The 15,455-nt window shown below is 50.1% G+C and overlaps 1 protein-coding gene across 2 annotated transcripts in view; it reads right to left on the minus strand.

Annotated features, from left to right (window-relative positions):
• STUM (stum, mechanosensory transduction mediator homolog) overlaps positions 1-15,455 on the minus strand; it is an 89,051-nt gene that overhangs the window by 20,108 nt on the left and 53,488 nt on the right. The window contains exons 2-3 of one of the 2 annotated variants that reach the window (XM_048843354.2): positions 7,613-7,792; positions 5,639-5,915 (exon numbers count right to left, since the gene is read on the minus strand). In XM_048843354.2, the coding sequence (XP_048699311.2) occupies positions 5,743-5,915; positions 7,613-7,792 (353 nt within the window). In that variant the 3' untranslated portion in view covers positions 5,639-5,742. Of the gene's footprint in view, positions 1-5,638; positions 5,916-7,612; positions 7,793-15,455 lie in introns of those variants that run through there. The other variant, XM_075127050.1, reaches the window with a different exon arrangement.

The following is a 15,455-nucleotide window of genomic DNA, read 5'->3' on the forward strand; positions in this document are numbered from 1 at the left end:
GTGGTGTTTGATGCAAAATGTTTTGTTTCTGGGCATCTTTAAAGGGGCAAATTCACAAAATGGCCAGAGGAGGAGGTAGGGCTGTCACTGCCATCCTTATAATGTTTTGTACAGTGGTGCGGTTAGGACACTCAAATGGGATGTGGGAGATCCAAGTTGGAATCCCCTCTCTGGTGCAGCTCTCCCTGGTCAGGTAAGTACCCTAATCAGCAGCCTGTAGGCTAGTCTGTGATGGCCCTTCCTTGCTCAAACCACCTGGCTACAAGCCGGGCACTACCTCTTCCTCCAGCCATTTCATAAGAGTAGCCTGAAAAAAGATGTATTGCCAAAACTATTTGGCAAATTCATGTCGAACTTGTAAAATGGGGGTGGGTCAGCCAAAGCTGCTTTTTTTTGACCAATGAACTATTTGTCTGAAAAAATGTGCCCAGTTCTACTCAGGCCCAGAGCGGCAGGGGGAGTCACTGTTTAGCATACAACCGCAACTACAAAGCTACCATTAGGTGGCCAAAGCATTTTTCAGCACACAGTGCCCCACACCTGCATCTAGCCAGTAAAACTGGCTCTTGACCCTCACACACAAAAACCAAAAGCAAAATGGTGGCCCAAACCAAGGACCTAGGACTCTCCCTCTTCCTGGCCCCTTTTTTCATTGCTGGCCCCATTACCCTTAGATATGATGCACTTTCTGATGCCTTTGCCCCTTCCCCCCAAAAACTCGCTATGATCCATATAATGGCACATCTATAGGTCCTTATGCCAGCTCGGGGGCTAACCCAAGCTCCAGCTGCCAGATTGTCACTAGTTGTTGTCACGCGTATTTCCTTGGAGAATAAAATGTCCTTTTGACATTTCTCGCCCTCCCTGTGCAGAACAAACAGAGCAGCGCTCGCTAAATCCTGTTGTTATGTTCTGGCACCTCTTGGCCTGAACTTAATCACCCCCCATCCTTCTCCTTGGCAGATGTGTGTTGCTCTTGGAAATGGTATCTGCCAGCTTTCAAATTCATCAGTGGTAACTACACTGACAACAGGAGGCACTTGTGACAGATACTTCCCAGCTGCACCTTCCTTTCTAGCAACCAGGCTGGAAAATTACTCAGAGCCTTTCTGCCTGCTGCCCAGATGATTGGCATTGCATTATCCACTCACCAATAGGACTCAGGGCTCATCTTCACTACGGGGTTATAGCTCTACAGCTGCAGTGACAGAACTATGCCACTGTAACCCCGCAGTGCAGACGCGTCCTACAGCAATGGAAGGGGGTTTTCCATCGCTATAGGAACTCCACCTCCCTGAACAGCAGTAGATAGGTTGACAGAGGCATTCTTCCATTGACCTAGCTGTGTCTACCCCAGGGATTAGGCTGGCATAGCTACAGTAAATTAGAGAGGCATAGTTGGGCCGTGGCCAGATCCTAGACTATGGGAAAAGGTGCTTTTTTGATTAAGTTAGTTCAACTGATCTAGTTTAACTTGATTGAAAACTCCACTTAGCACCAGTATTAGACATAGTTTAACACCTTTAGCTTGATTTTTAGCAGGTCAAGTTATAGCCTAGGTTGAAAATAAAGAGATAATACAAGGTTAGCTAACTGGACATTCTAATTCATTTTCTTTGGGCTATGTCTACACTACAAACTTTGGTCAATGCAAGTGACATCATCATGCAGCTGCCAAAGTTTGTATATCACTCAGGTGCATGCATAATTTGCTTCTTGCATCGACACTGTGCCAACTCACCAGGAGTGCTTGCATCAAGGCAAAGTGCAGTGCATCACCAGTAGGTATCGCAGTGTGCCATGCACTACTATCTGGTGCAATACCTTTAGGGAAATTTTCACAGTGTGTTGTAGGGTGGAAATGACTCATCCATGGATCTCTGGGAGATAGAGGTCAAGTTCCCAGCATTCAACTTCCTTCATCCCATGATGCCATACATATCCCATCATTTTTGTGCCTTTTAAAAAAAATCCTGCAAACCCATCAAGCAGTTTTTGGAGTCCGTCATCTCGGATGGAGCCTGCAGAGCTCTGCACTATTCTCACGAACATTGCAAGTGCAGGAGGCATGAACCTCCTGTATTTGCAGCCCTACAGTAAGTACCAGAGCAGCAGAGGACATGATTTCTTCGAGGACAGTTTGCTAAGGGACATAGCAAAAACCAATAGAAGGTTGTTGGTGGCATTAATGGAGCAGCTGCTGATGGTGGAGCACCACTTCTGGGCCTGAGAAATGAGTACGGACTGGGGGGAATGCATTGTAATGCAGGTTTGGGTCGACAAGCAGTGGTTGCAGAACTTTCAGACATGAAAGGCCATTTTCCTAGATCTGGGCCGAGCTTGCTCCAGCCCTCCAGCGCAGGGACACCAGAATGAGAGCTGCACTGACAGTGGAGAAGCAAGTGGCCATCTAACTCCAGAATCTTGCAATGTCAGACTGCTGCCAGTCAGTGAGAAATCATTTTCATTTTGAAGCTGGAAAATTCACAGTGGCGGCCGTCATCATGATTAATTATGGTGTAGGGCCATTAATCATATCCAGCTATGCAGGACCAGGACTCTCAGCAATGAGCAGGACATAATGGATGGATTTGCTGGAATGGGGTTCCTGAACTGGTGTGGGGCAGTAGACGGCACACATACCCCTATTTTGGCACTAGCCCACCTGGCCATAGAGTTCATCAACAGAAAAGGCTATTTTTCTATGGTTGTGCAAGCATTGGTGGATCACCAGAGATGCTTCTCCACAAACAGTGTGGGCTGGTCAGGGAAGGTGCATGACGCTCGCATCTTTAAGAAAACTGGACTGTTCAGAAAGCTCCAACCATGGTCATTCTTTCCTGACTGGTGGATTACCACTGACAATATCGAAATGCCTATAGTGACTGTGGGGAACCCACCCTGCCCCTGGCTCATGAAGCCGCACACCAGCCACTTGACAGGGAAAGATTCAACTCCCTGCTCAGCAAGTGCACAATGACAGTTGAATGTGCTTTTAGTAGCCTGCAGTGTTTACTCCCTTAGACTGGAGCTCATTGAGAACAACAGCCCAATGGTTATAGCTGCTAGTTGTGTCTCGCGTAATATCTGTGAGGCAAAGAGGGACAAGCTGCCACCAGGGTGGAGGGTGAGCGGCTGCCTGCGGCCTTTGAGAAGCCAGAGGCCATTACAAGAACCCAGCGGGGAGATATACGGTTGAGGGAGGCTTTGAAAGAACAATTTAACGGTCAGCCACAGTAGTGTTCTCTGCTGGCATGCTCTCTTTGGGTGCCGCTAAGAATTGCTCTGCATTTATAACGAGGACCCAGTGTTTTCCTGACGCTCCGAATTACGTGGTACTTGCTGTACATTTACAAGTACCATTCCCTTTGAGTGCCACTGTGCATTCTGCAGTATGCATTGTCAATGAACAAAGATAATTTTATTCTCCAAAAATAATATGTTATTGAGTAGGAGAAACAGTGCAGAAAATCAATGTGAGCTGCCCATTCCCCAGGCAATACAATACAACCTTTTGACAAATTAATGGCGTGGAACTTTAAAACTGGAGAGGCAGCAAATATTTCTCTCCATTTCAGGGCACAAACGTAGACCGATGTAGACCGTGGTTCTTGCAGGTTCGTGTATGTGCAGCTGTAGTTTGCCTTGTTTCCTCCAGCATGGAGTGGTAGGGTAAGGATATGGCCTGTGATGCCACATAATATGTTGAGGGGTGCACAAAGCAGAGACCATGGAGTTCTCCAAGGACTGAAAAGGGTGGGGAGGCCAGGATTTTTGAACCTGTAGGCCAACCAGGGTCTACAGCATTTGGGTTTGCTGCCTGAGAAGACCCATTATGTCCTGGTGTATTTTCATCTACTTTTCATGCTGGGACTCCTGGGCCTTTCTCCTGATCTCTTTCCTTCTCTGTGCCGTCTGCCATGTTGGCCCTGCAGGTCCTTTGTTCAGTGCCCGATGCAGCACCAGCTTGCAGGATCTTGCTGAGTATGTCCTCCTGTGTCCTCTTCTGTCTCCTCCTCATCAGATCAGGCATTTTGCAGGTGTGGAGGGGGCACCCTGAAGGCCACCATGCCAGAAGCTGCTATTAAAAGCAGAGAGATGTACCTCTGGATTTACAGTCACAGCAGAAAGGGAAAGATAAGTTTCAAAACTCCCTTCCCTTATTCCCATAGACACTTCTAATGAGACATGCTTATTGACTCTTCAGCTTTGGAGTGCCCAGCACCACTCTCCAGGCCCAGCCATGGGGAGTTTGGCCTGCCGGGGCGAGGAGAGGGTGAAGGATTTTTTGTTGCATGAAGCAATAATATTTCAGTCCCTGTTCCACGGGGATGCGTCTAGGGCAATGACACTGAATGCTGGTGCCATTGTCCACAGGCAGTGGGGATTTTAGCTGCTATCTCATTCCTGAGGGTAACAAAGGCACAGAGAGCACAGCTATCCCTGGCGTCCCGAAGCTGCCCAGGCCTGTATGTTGCTAGCCTGCGTACTGCCACGGTGCCTGCTGAACTCATAGCAGAATGGCGTGGGAAACTGTCCTACCAAGGACGAAGAAATAAGGCAGCCATCCCTAGAAACCGTCATGAGACGACTGCAGAGTGTCTCCGTGAAAGTTTCATTGAGATCTCTCAGGAGGATACAAGGGACATCCCTGTGTACATAAACAAACTGCTCCGCGTGGCCCTCCCACCTAACCTACAGGGAATGAAAAGCAGAGGCCAACTCTACCTTTGTTAGTTGTACCTCTGTCTCATCTCGTAGGAGTACAACTATGAAAAGTCAATACCTGTGTCTTGTTAACTTGGGATGGGCCGGGTGCCATTTTTACATTTAAAAACTCGAAGGAAAAATGCATGCACACACTTACCCGAGTTCCCTTCCCCTCCACCAGGCTCATCTATGCTCACCTGTTGGAGTTGGCTAGACTGTGGTGGTGTCTAGATCAGGTCCTGGCTTGTTGCATGGTTGGAGCTCCTTCCTGTGTCACCCCCCTCCCACACCTTCTCGTCCTCGCTGGTCACTGCAGGGGGTCTCTGTCTTGGGGTCCTCCAAGCAATGTTCCCTCAAATTTTTTACATCCACGTGCGGAATGAATTTTTCTATGTGCACCAATATGGAGGTGATGTGTGGAGGGGGTGGGGCCAAGGGGTTCGGAGTGTGTGAGGCAGCTCAGGGCTGGGGCAGAGGGTTGGAGTGCAGGGGGACTTGAGCTGGGAGTGAGGGCTCTGGGGTGCAGCTGGAGATGAGGGGTTTGGGGTGCAGGAGGGGGCTTAGGGATGGGGCAGAGGGTTGGGGACTAGTGGGGTGAGGGCTCTGACTGGGGATGCAGGCTCTGGGGTGGGGCTGGAGATGAGGGGATTGGGGTGGAGGCTTCTCTGGAGCTGTGGTGGGGAGAAGGATTCCCCCCAGCCCTCTCTCTGCCGCAGCAGCCTGGGGCCGGGAGAGAGGTGCCTCTCACCGGCCGGGGAAGCTCCAGGGCTTGGGCTGGGGGAGAGGCACCTCTCCCAGCCGCAGCAGCTCCAGGTCCGAGACTGGGGGAGAGGTGCCTCTCCCCTCTGCATGCCTGCGTGGCCCTTGATAGCCTGCTGCGCAGCCATGTGCCTGCACAGCTTAGAGGGAACTTAGCCTCCAAGGTATCCTCAATGGTCTGCTGGGTCTGACATGTCTGACATGCGGCTCGTTGTAAAAGCAATAGATCTATGGGGTACCACCAGATCTATTGTTGGCCTTCCTGGTCTTGTGCTATGCTTGGCCAAGTTCCTTTGCTTGCACATGGTGCTGCTGCAGATCCCTGTCATACCCCTTTTCCTGCATCCCCTGTTCATAGATATCTATGTTCCTACCTGGTCCGTAGCTACGCTTGCACAGCCTCTTCTTCCCACAGGCCCAGGAGATCCAATACCACCTTTCTGCTCCTGGCAAGAGCAAGTTTAGCTCATGGAGCCAGCACGGTCGGTTGGGGAGTTGCATGCATCAAGGGTGAACTACTTGGTGTGCTCACAAAGGTGAGCGATGTGGAAAAGGCATTTCAAAAACATGCAGAGGTCTTTAAAGGGGGATGCTTCCAGGCTCCATGACCCCTGGGAAGTGGAGGTTACAATGGTGACCAGAGTGGTCAGTACTGCAGGGCATGGGGCATTATGGAACAGCTGCTGGAAGACTGTTGAGGTTGGCACAGGCCACACAGTGTCTGTATTTGCACCGCACTGACCTCAGTAGCTTGACCATGGTTCCATGCTGTTCAGGGAGGTGGTTTGACTGCGTCGCTGTAAAGGGACACTTATGTCGGCTGGAGACAAATTTCAGTGTAGACGCATGCGCTTACGTCGACCTAACTTTGTAGTGTAGACCAGGCCTTTTAGAGATGCATTTGTCTCTTTCTTCCCCTAAGACTGAGGTCTTTCTTGGAGTTTCAAGGTCCCAAAAGGGGACTTTTACATTGGAGAAAGCTTTAAGATGCATTGATAACCTCGTTTGCCTACAAATTGATCTTAAGAAACCTTTGGATAAATGGGGTTTATGAGAAAGTGGGGAGCCAGCCACTCACAGAATGAGGAGGATTCAGGGCATCTGTGGAGGTAGCTACCTGAGGTTTTGTCTACACTATGAGCACAGTTGAGCTGTTCAGAATGTAGATGTAGTCTAAGAGTACATACGTACCCAGATTGGTGGGTAGTGATCAATCTATCGGGGATCGATTTATCGTGTTTAGTGTAGACACGATAAATCGATCCCCGATTGCTCTGCCGTCAACTCCTGGAAGCGGAGTTGACAGGGGGAGTGGCAGCAGTTGACCCCGTGTCATGAGGATGCAAGGTAAGTCGACCTAAGATACATCAACTTCAGCTACGCTATTCTCGTAATTGAAGTTGCGTATCTTAGGTCGATCCCCCTCTAGTGTAGACCAAGCCTTAAAGTACAACACCAGAGAGTCTAACTAAACTTGGGTTCACCTCAGTTAGCTGGAGTACGGTTAAATGGGAGGATGCTGTGGGACTGCTGAGGGCGAGAGTGCTTATTCGAACACCGATTGATGCAACATCAAGAAATGGGGCCCTGTAAAGCAGGGGTTGGGCTGAAGTGGAAGGGGGCAGTATTTTGTGCCAGCACTTCTCTGGTGGCCCCATTCATTTCTACAGCTTTCATTCTAAAATGGAATATCACATTCCTAGACTTAATGGTTGTGGGGGGAAAAAAGCTTTCCCAAAGTGAATCAACACCGTCCTGTCCTCTTGAGTCTGCAGAGAGACTGTGGAACAATCGCTCGGGGAAGTGGGGGCTACTCTGTTGAGTGGAACACTGTTCACTCTGAAGCATAATGATGCCAAGTGAAAGGTGAACTTTGTTAGGCATCTTACAGAAACATTCAGCTACTGGGAGCAGAGCTTGATATCACGGGAAGAAATCAAGCAAATGTCATCACTAACCTCCCCATAGTGCTGGGGCAGATCCACTCTTTATGTCTCTTTTCCCTCTGTTTCAGTGTGAATGTCCCCATTTAATGAAAGCCGCCTGGTACTGTTTCCACTTTCCTCATTTCTCGGCTGGGTTCCAGGACGCTAGCTGAGCCCTAACAACGTGGGGGTGGAGACAATGATTGCACTGTACTTACTAGCAAGAATGACCATGTCCATCCCCCAAAATATACTCATGATCCAGCCAACCATCACGATAGCCGTCAGAATCTGAATCAGCGCCGCAGCGATGTTCAGCCAGAAGACGCAGCACATGTGCCTGTCGGGGAGGTCAGTCCGGGCTCCGCACAGCACAGTGAAGGCAGACACGAATGTCCCTGTGGAAACAGCAACAGTAAACACTCAGTGGAGAGCCTGACATAGAAACAGCAGGAGCTGGGATGTTAGTGCCTCCCCAGAAAACAGTGAAGCTCCATCCAGACTGCCCCCCCCCAAACTCTTGTTTTAGATCTGGTGTTCACAGCATCTCTCTTTTTATTGTTGCCGCTATGGAAATGCTACAAGCATGAAACTGTTCACAAAATGCATCACAGTATTTGCCCAGACATCTCAAGAGGTGCTGACTCCTTCCGAGAAACAAAGGCCCAATCAAACTGAGACTGCACCTTGATTTTAGAGATCAGCCAGCTCTCTAGGGGACACAGTCCAGCTGCTGGGCATACCCTGGGCTTCCCGAGCTCGTAAAGCCCCCACTTCTCTTCTTGCTGCTGCTCTGAACTGATTTCATACTCCCACCTCATTTCCTTTACAGCAGCTTGAAGATGGGAGTGGAGAAGCAGTTTAGAGGCAACACAGAGAAATGGAGTAGGTGGGAACGGCTGAAGCAGTGGGAGGCAGCCCCGCATTGGAATATTACGGGGAGGGGAGATGGGAGTTCTTCCCCCATGTGAGAAATCCCCTTAGGGTTTTAGCCTCCTACTGCTCAGGCTCTGATATCCAGGGTTTTATATTTGGAGCTGCTGAAGCCTGAAGTGTCACCTGTGTAATTAACCCCTTTATTGCTGCCTCGCGTCCACCAAGACAAAATGTACTTTCAGTGCCAGGTACATAGGGTGGGAAAACTCCCGTTGTCAGCCCAGCGCAACCAAAGCCTCATCTCGGTTTCCTGGTAAACAGCAACTGTGCCCTGTGCTGGTCTTTGGAAACAGCACTTCCTCTATCAGCCATGTGTTCTCTTCCTGGGGGGGCAGCGTGCCATGTACCTGGCAGAGAGGGATCTGAGGAGTCCAGAGTAGTGGGGATGGACAGGCAAATCTTCCAGGTCTTCCCAGCGTTTTAAAGGTGGGGGCGTGCAGTTGTGAACATATATTACCCATGGTTCAGCTTGTCCTGGGTGCTCCTGTCTAGAGGCTGCTCCACTGCTGCCACCAGCTTTTGGGGTCCCAGGTTGAGTCCTCATTGGCAACCCAGGATGGCATAAAAGAGATGTGTGCAAATGTACATGCACTCAAATGTCAGATGTACATGCACGTATCAGGTATATTGCATACAGATGCACATCAGCTATATTGCCTCTATGCTTATCAGCTACACTGTTTTTGCCAGTTAGATCTGTATGTAACGTGCACATGGTTTGCACATTCAGATCAGATGTTTGCATGCATGTTGGTGCAGCCCATGCAATTGCCTGTGACTACCACTGATTATCTGGACTTGCTTTATTCATCCTGAGGGCTTTTTTGCAGAGGCTGGCGGACAGGCAAGGAGTGTAATTACAGTAGTATGCCAAGAAAGCTGAGTTAATGTGAGAGGCGTCTGAGGCAGAGGACGGGGAGATGAGAAGGTAGGAATCTAGCTATGATGTCTTTTAAAAATCCCCATGGTGGAAAGGCCTTTTAAAAAACCCTTTGAGATGCAGCTGAGGTGCTCCCACCCCCGAATGAACTGTCATTTTACAGTTGCAGTTTACAACTAGGAACCTGTGTAAGCTTGAAAGCCTGTCTCTCTCACCAACAGAAGTTGGTCCACTAAAAGATATTACTTCACCCACCTTGTCTCTCTAACTAGGAGAGGGTGGGGAGGGGGATCCTCCTTTGGGAGGCAAGGGCAAGTAACATTAACCAGCCTGGTGCCACCTGGCTATGTGTAATCTGTGACATGGGATAAGGCAGATTGTTTTCTGGGACAGATGCCTGAGCCAATGGCTGGTTGGGCTGGGCAGGAAACGGGAGATGGGGGTAATTATTTAAAACCCTCTGGGTATTGCAACAGCCTCACCCTTGCTTGTTATCAGAGGCAACCCGCTCTGACACAGTGGCTTTGCTATCATTCCAGAGGAAATAGCCTGATGTCTCCCTCCCTACTTTCCCTACACCGTATGTTTGGAAAGGCAAGAAAAGGAGTTGGAATATCCCCCAGATCTTGTAAAAACTGGATTAGGAGAAGCTATGCACCCTGAGATCAAACTTGGATCAGGGATAGCTAAGAGGATGGATGGATGTTTCTATTACAGTGGACATCAGTATGCTTAGTCTACATTTAAAATAACCCTCCACCTTCTCTCCCCCACCTGATTCTTCAAGCTTATGAAATAGTTTGTAAATGAAAAATAATTCTCAATACTTGGGGCTCTGTTATACAGACCCTTCCAATGATGTTTTTATTCAACACTTCATATTGGCAGACTGCTGTACCGCATTAGCTAATTAACCTTCCCAAACAGCCCTGTACCGTACAGAAGCATGTTTGTTCCCATTCACAAGATGGGGCAGCACACAGAGAAGTGGGACGTGCCCAAGCCTAGAGAGAGAATTTGTTTATAAACTAGGATATGTAGATTCATAGATTGTAAAGCCAGAAGGAGCCATTGTGATCTCTACTCTGACCTCCGGGATGACAGCTGGAGCCACACCCCCTCCAGCTCCCCTTCCTGCTCCTCCCCTTTCCCCCAGCACCCCTCCCCTCTCCTACTCCTCCCCCTCCCCCAGCAGTTTCCTCCTTTTGGGAACCTGAAATATGGTAACACTATGCCTCCCAGTGACACTCAGTCTGCAACTACAAGCCCCAGTGAGAAGTTGTAGTGGGGCACCAGCCCTACTCCCGCAGAACAGGGGTTAAAAGCAGCCCTGGAGAGGGCTGCAGCTGGGAAAAGGGGTGAGAACAGCTGCGGGAAGCTGACTGAGTAGCTGACCACAGGTGTGGCCAGCTCAGTTAGGGCACAGCTGGCCCTGCTCAGAGGGCTGGGGGCAGTGCCAAAATCTTAACAATCATAGAATCATAGAATATCAGGGTTGGAAGGGACCTCAGGAGATCATCTCGTCCAACCCCCTGCTCAAAGCAGGACCAATCCCCAATTAAATCATCCCAGACAGGGCTTTGTCAAGCCTGACCTTAAAAACTTCTAAGGAAGGAGATTCTACCACCTCCCTAGGTAACGCATTCCAGTGTTTCACCACCCTCCTAGTGAAAAAGTTTTTCCTAATATCCAACCTAAACCTCCCCCACTGCAACTTGAGACCATTACTCCTTGTCCTGTCCTCTTCTACCACTGAGAATAGTCTAGAACCATCCTCTCTGGAACCACCTCTCAGGTAGTTGAAAGCAGCTATCAAATCCCCCCTCATTCTTCTCTTCTGCAGACTAAACAATCCCAGTTCCCTCAGCCTCTCCTCATAAGTCATGTGTTCCAGACCCCTAATCATTTTTGTTGCCCTTCGCTGGACTCTCTCCAATTTATCCACATCCTTCTTGTAGTGTGGGGCCCAAAACTGGACACGGTACTCCAGATGAGGCCTCACCAATGTCGAATAGAGGGGGACGATCACGTCCCTCAATCTGCTCGCTATGCCCCTACTTATACATCCCAAAATGCCATTCGGTTCCCTATAAAAAGTTCTGATTTAAGGGATGTGCCCCAGTATGTATTTTTTGTACCAATTTAAAATTTAAAAATTCCTCCCGGACGGCGATTTAAGAACCAAAAAGCCTGACCTGTCCGGGAAAATACGGATGTATGTTAATCCTGCTTAAAGTTCTTTGTTAAAAAGATGGGCCTGAACTAGAAATGACGTGGAGTCAGCTGCAGGCAGGGGCATGGGGCAGGGTTAGCTGGAGGCACGGGGTGCAGGGCTGGCTGCGGGCAGGGCAGGGGGTGCTGGGGTGGCTGGAGACAGGGACTGGCTGCGGGCAGGGCAGGGGGTGCGGCAGGGGCTGGTGCGGGCGGAGCAGAGGGTGCACCAGGGGCTGGCTGCAGGCAGGGCAGGGGGTGCTGGGGTGGCTGGAGACAGGGTCTGGCTGCGGGTAGGGTAGGGGGTGTGTGCAGCAGGGGCCGGCTGCAGGCAGGAGGTGCAGGGGTGGCTGGAGACAGGGGCTGGCTGCAGGCAGGGGGTGCAGGGGTGGCTGGAAACAGGGGCTGGCTGCGGGCACGGTGTGTGGGGGTGGCTGGAGACAGGGGCTGGCTGCAGGCAGGGCAGGGGGTGCGTGCAGCCAGGGCTGGTTGTGGGCAGGGGGTGCAGGGGTGCCTGGAGACAGGGGCTGGCTGCAGGCAGGGCAGGGGGTGCGTGCGGCTGGGGCTGGTTGCAGGCAGGGGGTGCGGGGGTGGCTGGAGGCAGGGCAGGGGGTGGCTGGAGACGGGGGCTGCCTGGAGGCAGGGGACGGGGGGTGGCTGGAGGCAGAGGACGGGGGGGCAGCTGGTGGCAGGGCAGGGGTTGCTGCAGGGGCTGGCTGCAGGCAGGTGGAGCGGGGGTGGCTGGAGGCAGGGGCTGGCTGCGGGCAGGGTGGTGGGTACTCATGGGGAGAGCAGCAGGATGCAGCCCAGGCCCAGCAGAGCAGCCGGGGACCCACCAGGCAGCATCGGGAGCCCCAGGGCCAGGAGTCAGGGGAGCAGCAGCAGCACCAGGGCTCGTGCCCAGGGCCAGGCAGCAGCCCACATGGCTCCTGCAGCGCAGCGCCCCCAGCGGCCGGAGGAGGAATTACATCCCTTCCCGGCCGGAGCCCATCAAAGCCTCAGCACCCCCTGCAGGGAAGCGGGTTAACAACCGGTTCTAAAATGGCTTCAAAATTTAACAACTGGTTCGCGCGAACCGGTGCGAACCGGCTCCAGCTCACCGCTGGCTGCGGGGCCAGAAGCTGGAGGGGTCTCACTCTAGCCCTGGAGTGGGAGGGGCTAGTTGCCTGGAAGCAAGGTGCCTGAAGTGGAGCAGTGCTGGGGAAGGGCAAAGGGAGCTGGGGAGCTCCAGCCTGGTAAACCCCCAGGCTGCAGGCCTTGTTTAAGGCCTACGAAAGGTACTGGGGCTGCAGAGGGGCAGCCTGAGGACAGGCAAAGGCAGCAGGTCCTAACCCCTTGCCAATGATGACTGGCCGTTATAGACTGCAGTCTGCCCCAGAGAAAGGGGGCTAGATGATGACTGGCAGAAGACACTGAGGCAATGTGGGTGCAGAGGGTTGGGATTCCCCTGGGAGGGGAGACCCAGAATGTGGGGGTACTGTGGTGGGCAGAACCCCAGGGTAAGGGGCACCGGGGTCTGGGAGGGACACGGGGCCAGTGGCAGGCGAGACATCGACCAGGAGGAGGCACTCTGTATGCTGGAGAGCTAATTCCCAAGATGACCAGCAGGAGGTACTATGCTGGTGAGTCCTCGCTTAGCTACAGAAGTCTAATAGAGCTGAGTGAATAGTTGGGTGGGAAAATCACCAGTGAATATTTATTTTAATTCTAAAGCAAATTAACTTGACCATGCCTGGGACCTCTGAGTGTTTGCATTTCCCTGAAGCATGTAAGCTTCCCTAGGGTGAATACTCACAAAGTGTGATTCACAAACTCGGATACTGGTTCAAATGAGAATTTCATGTTTATTTGATTGTTAAATTTGCAACTTGCACTGTGCTGGTTAGTTAAGTTGGTCATGTGATATTTTTTCTGTTCCCTGATTGGAGGACTGATGTAACTAACCAACACATAAGAACAGCCATACTGGGTCAGACCAAAGGTCCATCAAGCCCAGTATCCTGTCCTCTGACAGGGCCAATGGCAGGTGCCCCAAAGGGAATGAACAGACAGGTTATCATCAAGTGATCCATGCCCTGTCACCCAATCCCAGCTTCTGGCAAATAGAGGCTAGGGACACCATTCCTGCCCATCCTGGCTTATAGCCACTGATTGACCTATCTTCCATGAATCTATCTAGCTCCCTTTTGAACCCTGTTATAGTATTGGCCTTCACAACACCCTCTAGCAAGGGGTTCCACAGGTTGACAGTGTGTTGCGTGAAAAAATACTTTCTTGTGTTTGTTTTAAACCTGCTACCCATTAATTTCATTTGGTGGCCCCTTGTTCTTGTATTATGAGAAGGAGTAAATAACACATTCTTATTTACTTTCTCTATACCATTCATGATTTTATAGGCCTCTATCATATCCCCTCTTAGTCGCCTCTTTTCCAAGCTGAAAAGTCCCAGTCTTATTAATCTCTCCTCATACGGAAGCTGTTGTATACCCCTAATCATTTTTGTTGCTCTTTTCTGAACCTTTTCCAATTCCAATATATCCTTTTTGAGATGGGGCGACCACATCTGCACACAATATTCAAGGTGTGGGTGTACCATGGATTTATATAGAGGCAATATGATATTTTCTGTCTTATTATCTATCCCTTTCTTGATGATTCCCAACATTCTGTTCACTTTTTTTGACTGCTGCTGCACATTGAGTGGATGATTTCAGAGAACTATCCACAATGACTTCAAGATCTTTCTTGAGTGGTAACAGCTAATTTAGATAGGACGATGTTTTCCAATGTGCATTACTTTGCATTTATCAACATTAAATTTTATCTGCCATTTTGTTGCCCAGTCACCCAGTTTTGTGAGATCCTTTTGTAGCTCTTCACAGTCTGCCTGGGACTTAACTATCTTCAGTAGTTTTGTATCATCTGCAAATTTTGCCACCTCACTGTTTATCCCTTTTTCCAGATTGTTTATGAATGTTAAATAGGACTGGGCTCAGTACAGATGCCTGGGGGACACCACTATTTACCTCTCTCCATTCTGAAAACTGACCATTTATTCCTACCCTTTGTTTCCTATCCTTTAACCAGTTACCAATCCATGAGAGAACCTTCCCTCTTACCCCATGACTGCTTATTTTGCTGAAGAGCCTTTGGTGAGGAACCTTGTCAAAGGCTTTCTGAAAATCTAAATATACTATATCCACTGGATCTCCTTTGTCCGCATGCTTGTTGACCCCCTCAAAGAATTCTAGTAGATTGGTGTAAGCTGCTAAAATTACAATTGAATATACACTGATGGCCCTGAAAACCCTGCTATTTTAACCTAATGTAAACAGATGAACTTCTTTGAATATCTGCAGTATTTCCTTGTACTACCCTATAGTTAGTATAAGAAATACCTTCAAAACTGCAAACACTGAGGTTAATCTAAATACAGATGCATACATGGAGCATGATCCTGGTTCCTTTTCTTGCACTGAGTAGTATTTTTGCTGACATTTAGCTCCTGGCAAGCTGGGGCATGAATCTAACCCGCACTAGTCTGCCATGCAGTAACTGCCCTAGACCCTGCTAACATGCACGAACAGTTCCTCTGGTGCACTTTGATCTGGTCCCTTTTCAAAGCACTATATATCAACGCACCCTACAGAACTTTTAGTGCACATCAGCAGGGTCCACATGCACACTTAGTGTGCAGCAGGTGCAGGGATTTACACCCCAGCTTGCCACATACTAAGTATTCATGTAGACAAGCCTTTACTCCAAGAGTAGCTCATGGAGGGCTGCCCAAAGGCGGGGGGACAAAAGGGCATTTTGCCCCACTCTGCCCCTTTGAGAGGGGCCCCCAAACCACATGGGATTGAGACTGCCATGCAGGGGTCAGAGTGCCACTATCTGAAATTTGGCCTCACAGCTCCTCTCTCATGATGGAGAGGCAGTTGGGCCAAACTTGAGGAGTTCTGCAACCCTACATGCCAGGTTGCAATGCTCTGAGCGGGGAGCTGGGCCCAGTCCTGCAGGACATGAGCCGCCAT

The sequence above is a fragment of the Caretta caretta genome, chromosome 3 (genome assembly GCF_965140235.1).
Source record: "Caretta caretta isolate rCarCar2 chromosome 3, rCarCar1.hap1, whole genome shotgun sequence".
Taxonomy (NCBI): Eukaryota; Metazoa; Chordata; order Testudines; family Cheloniidae; genus Caretta; species Caretta caretta.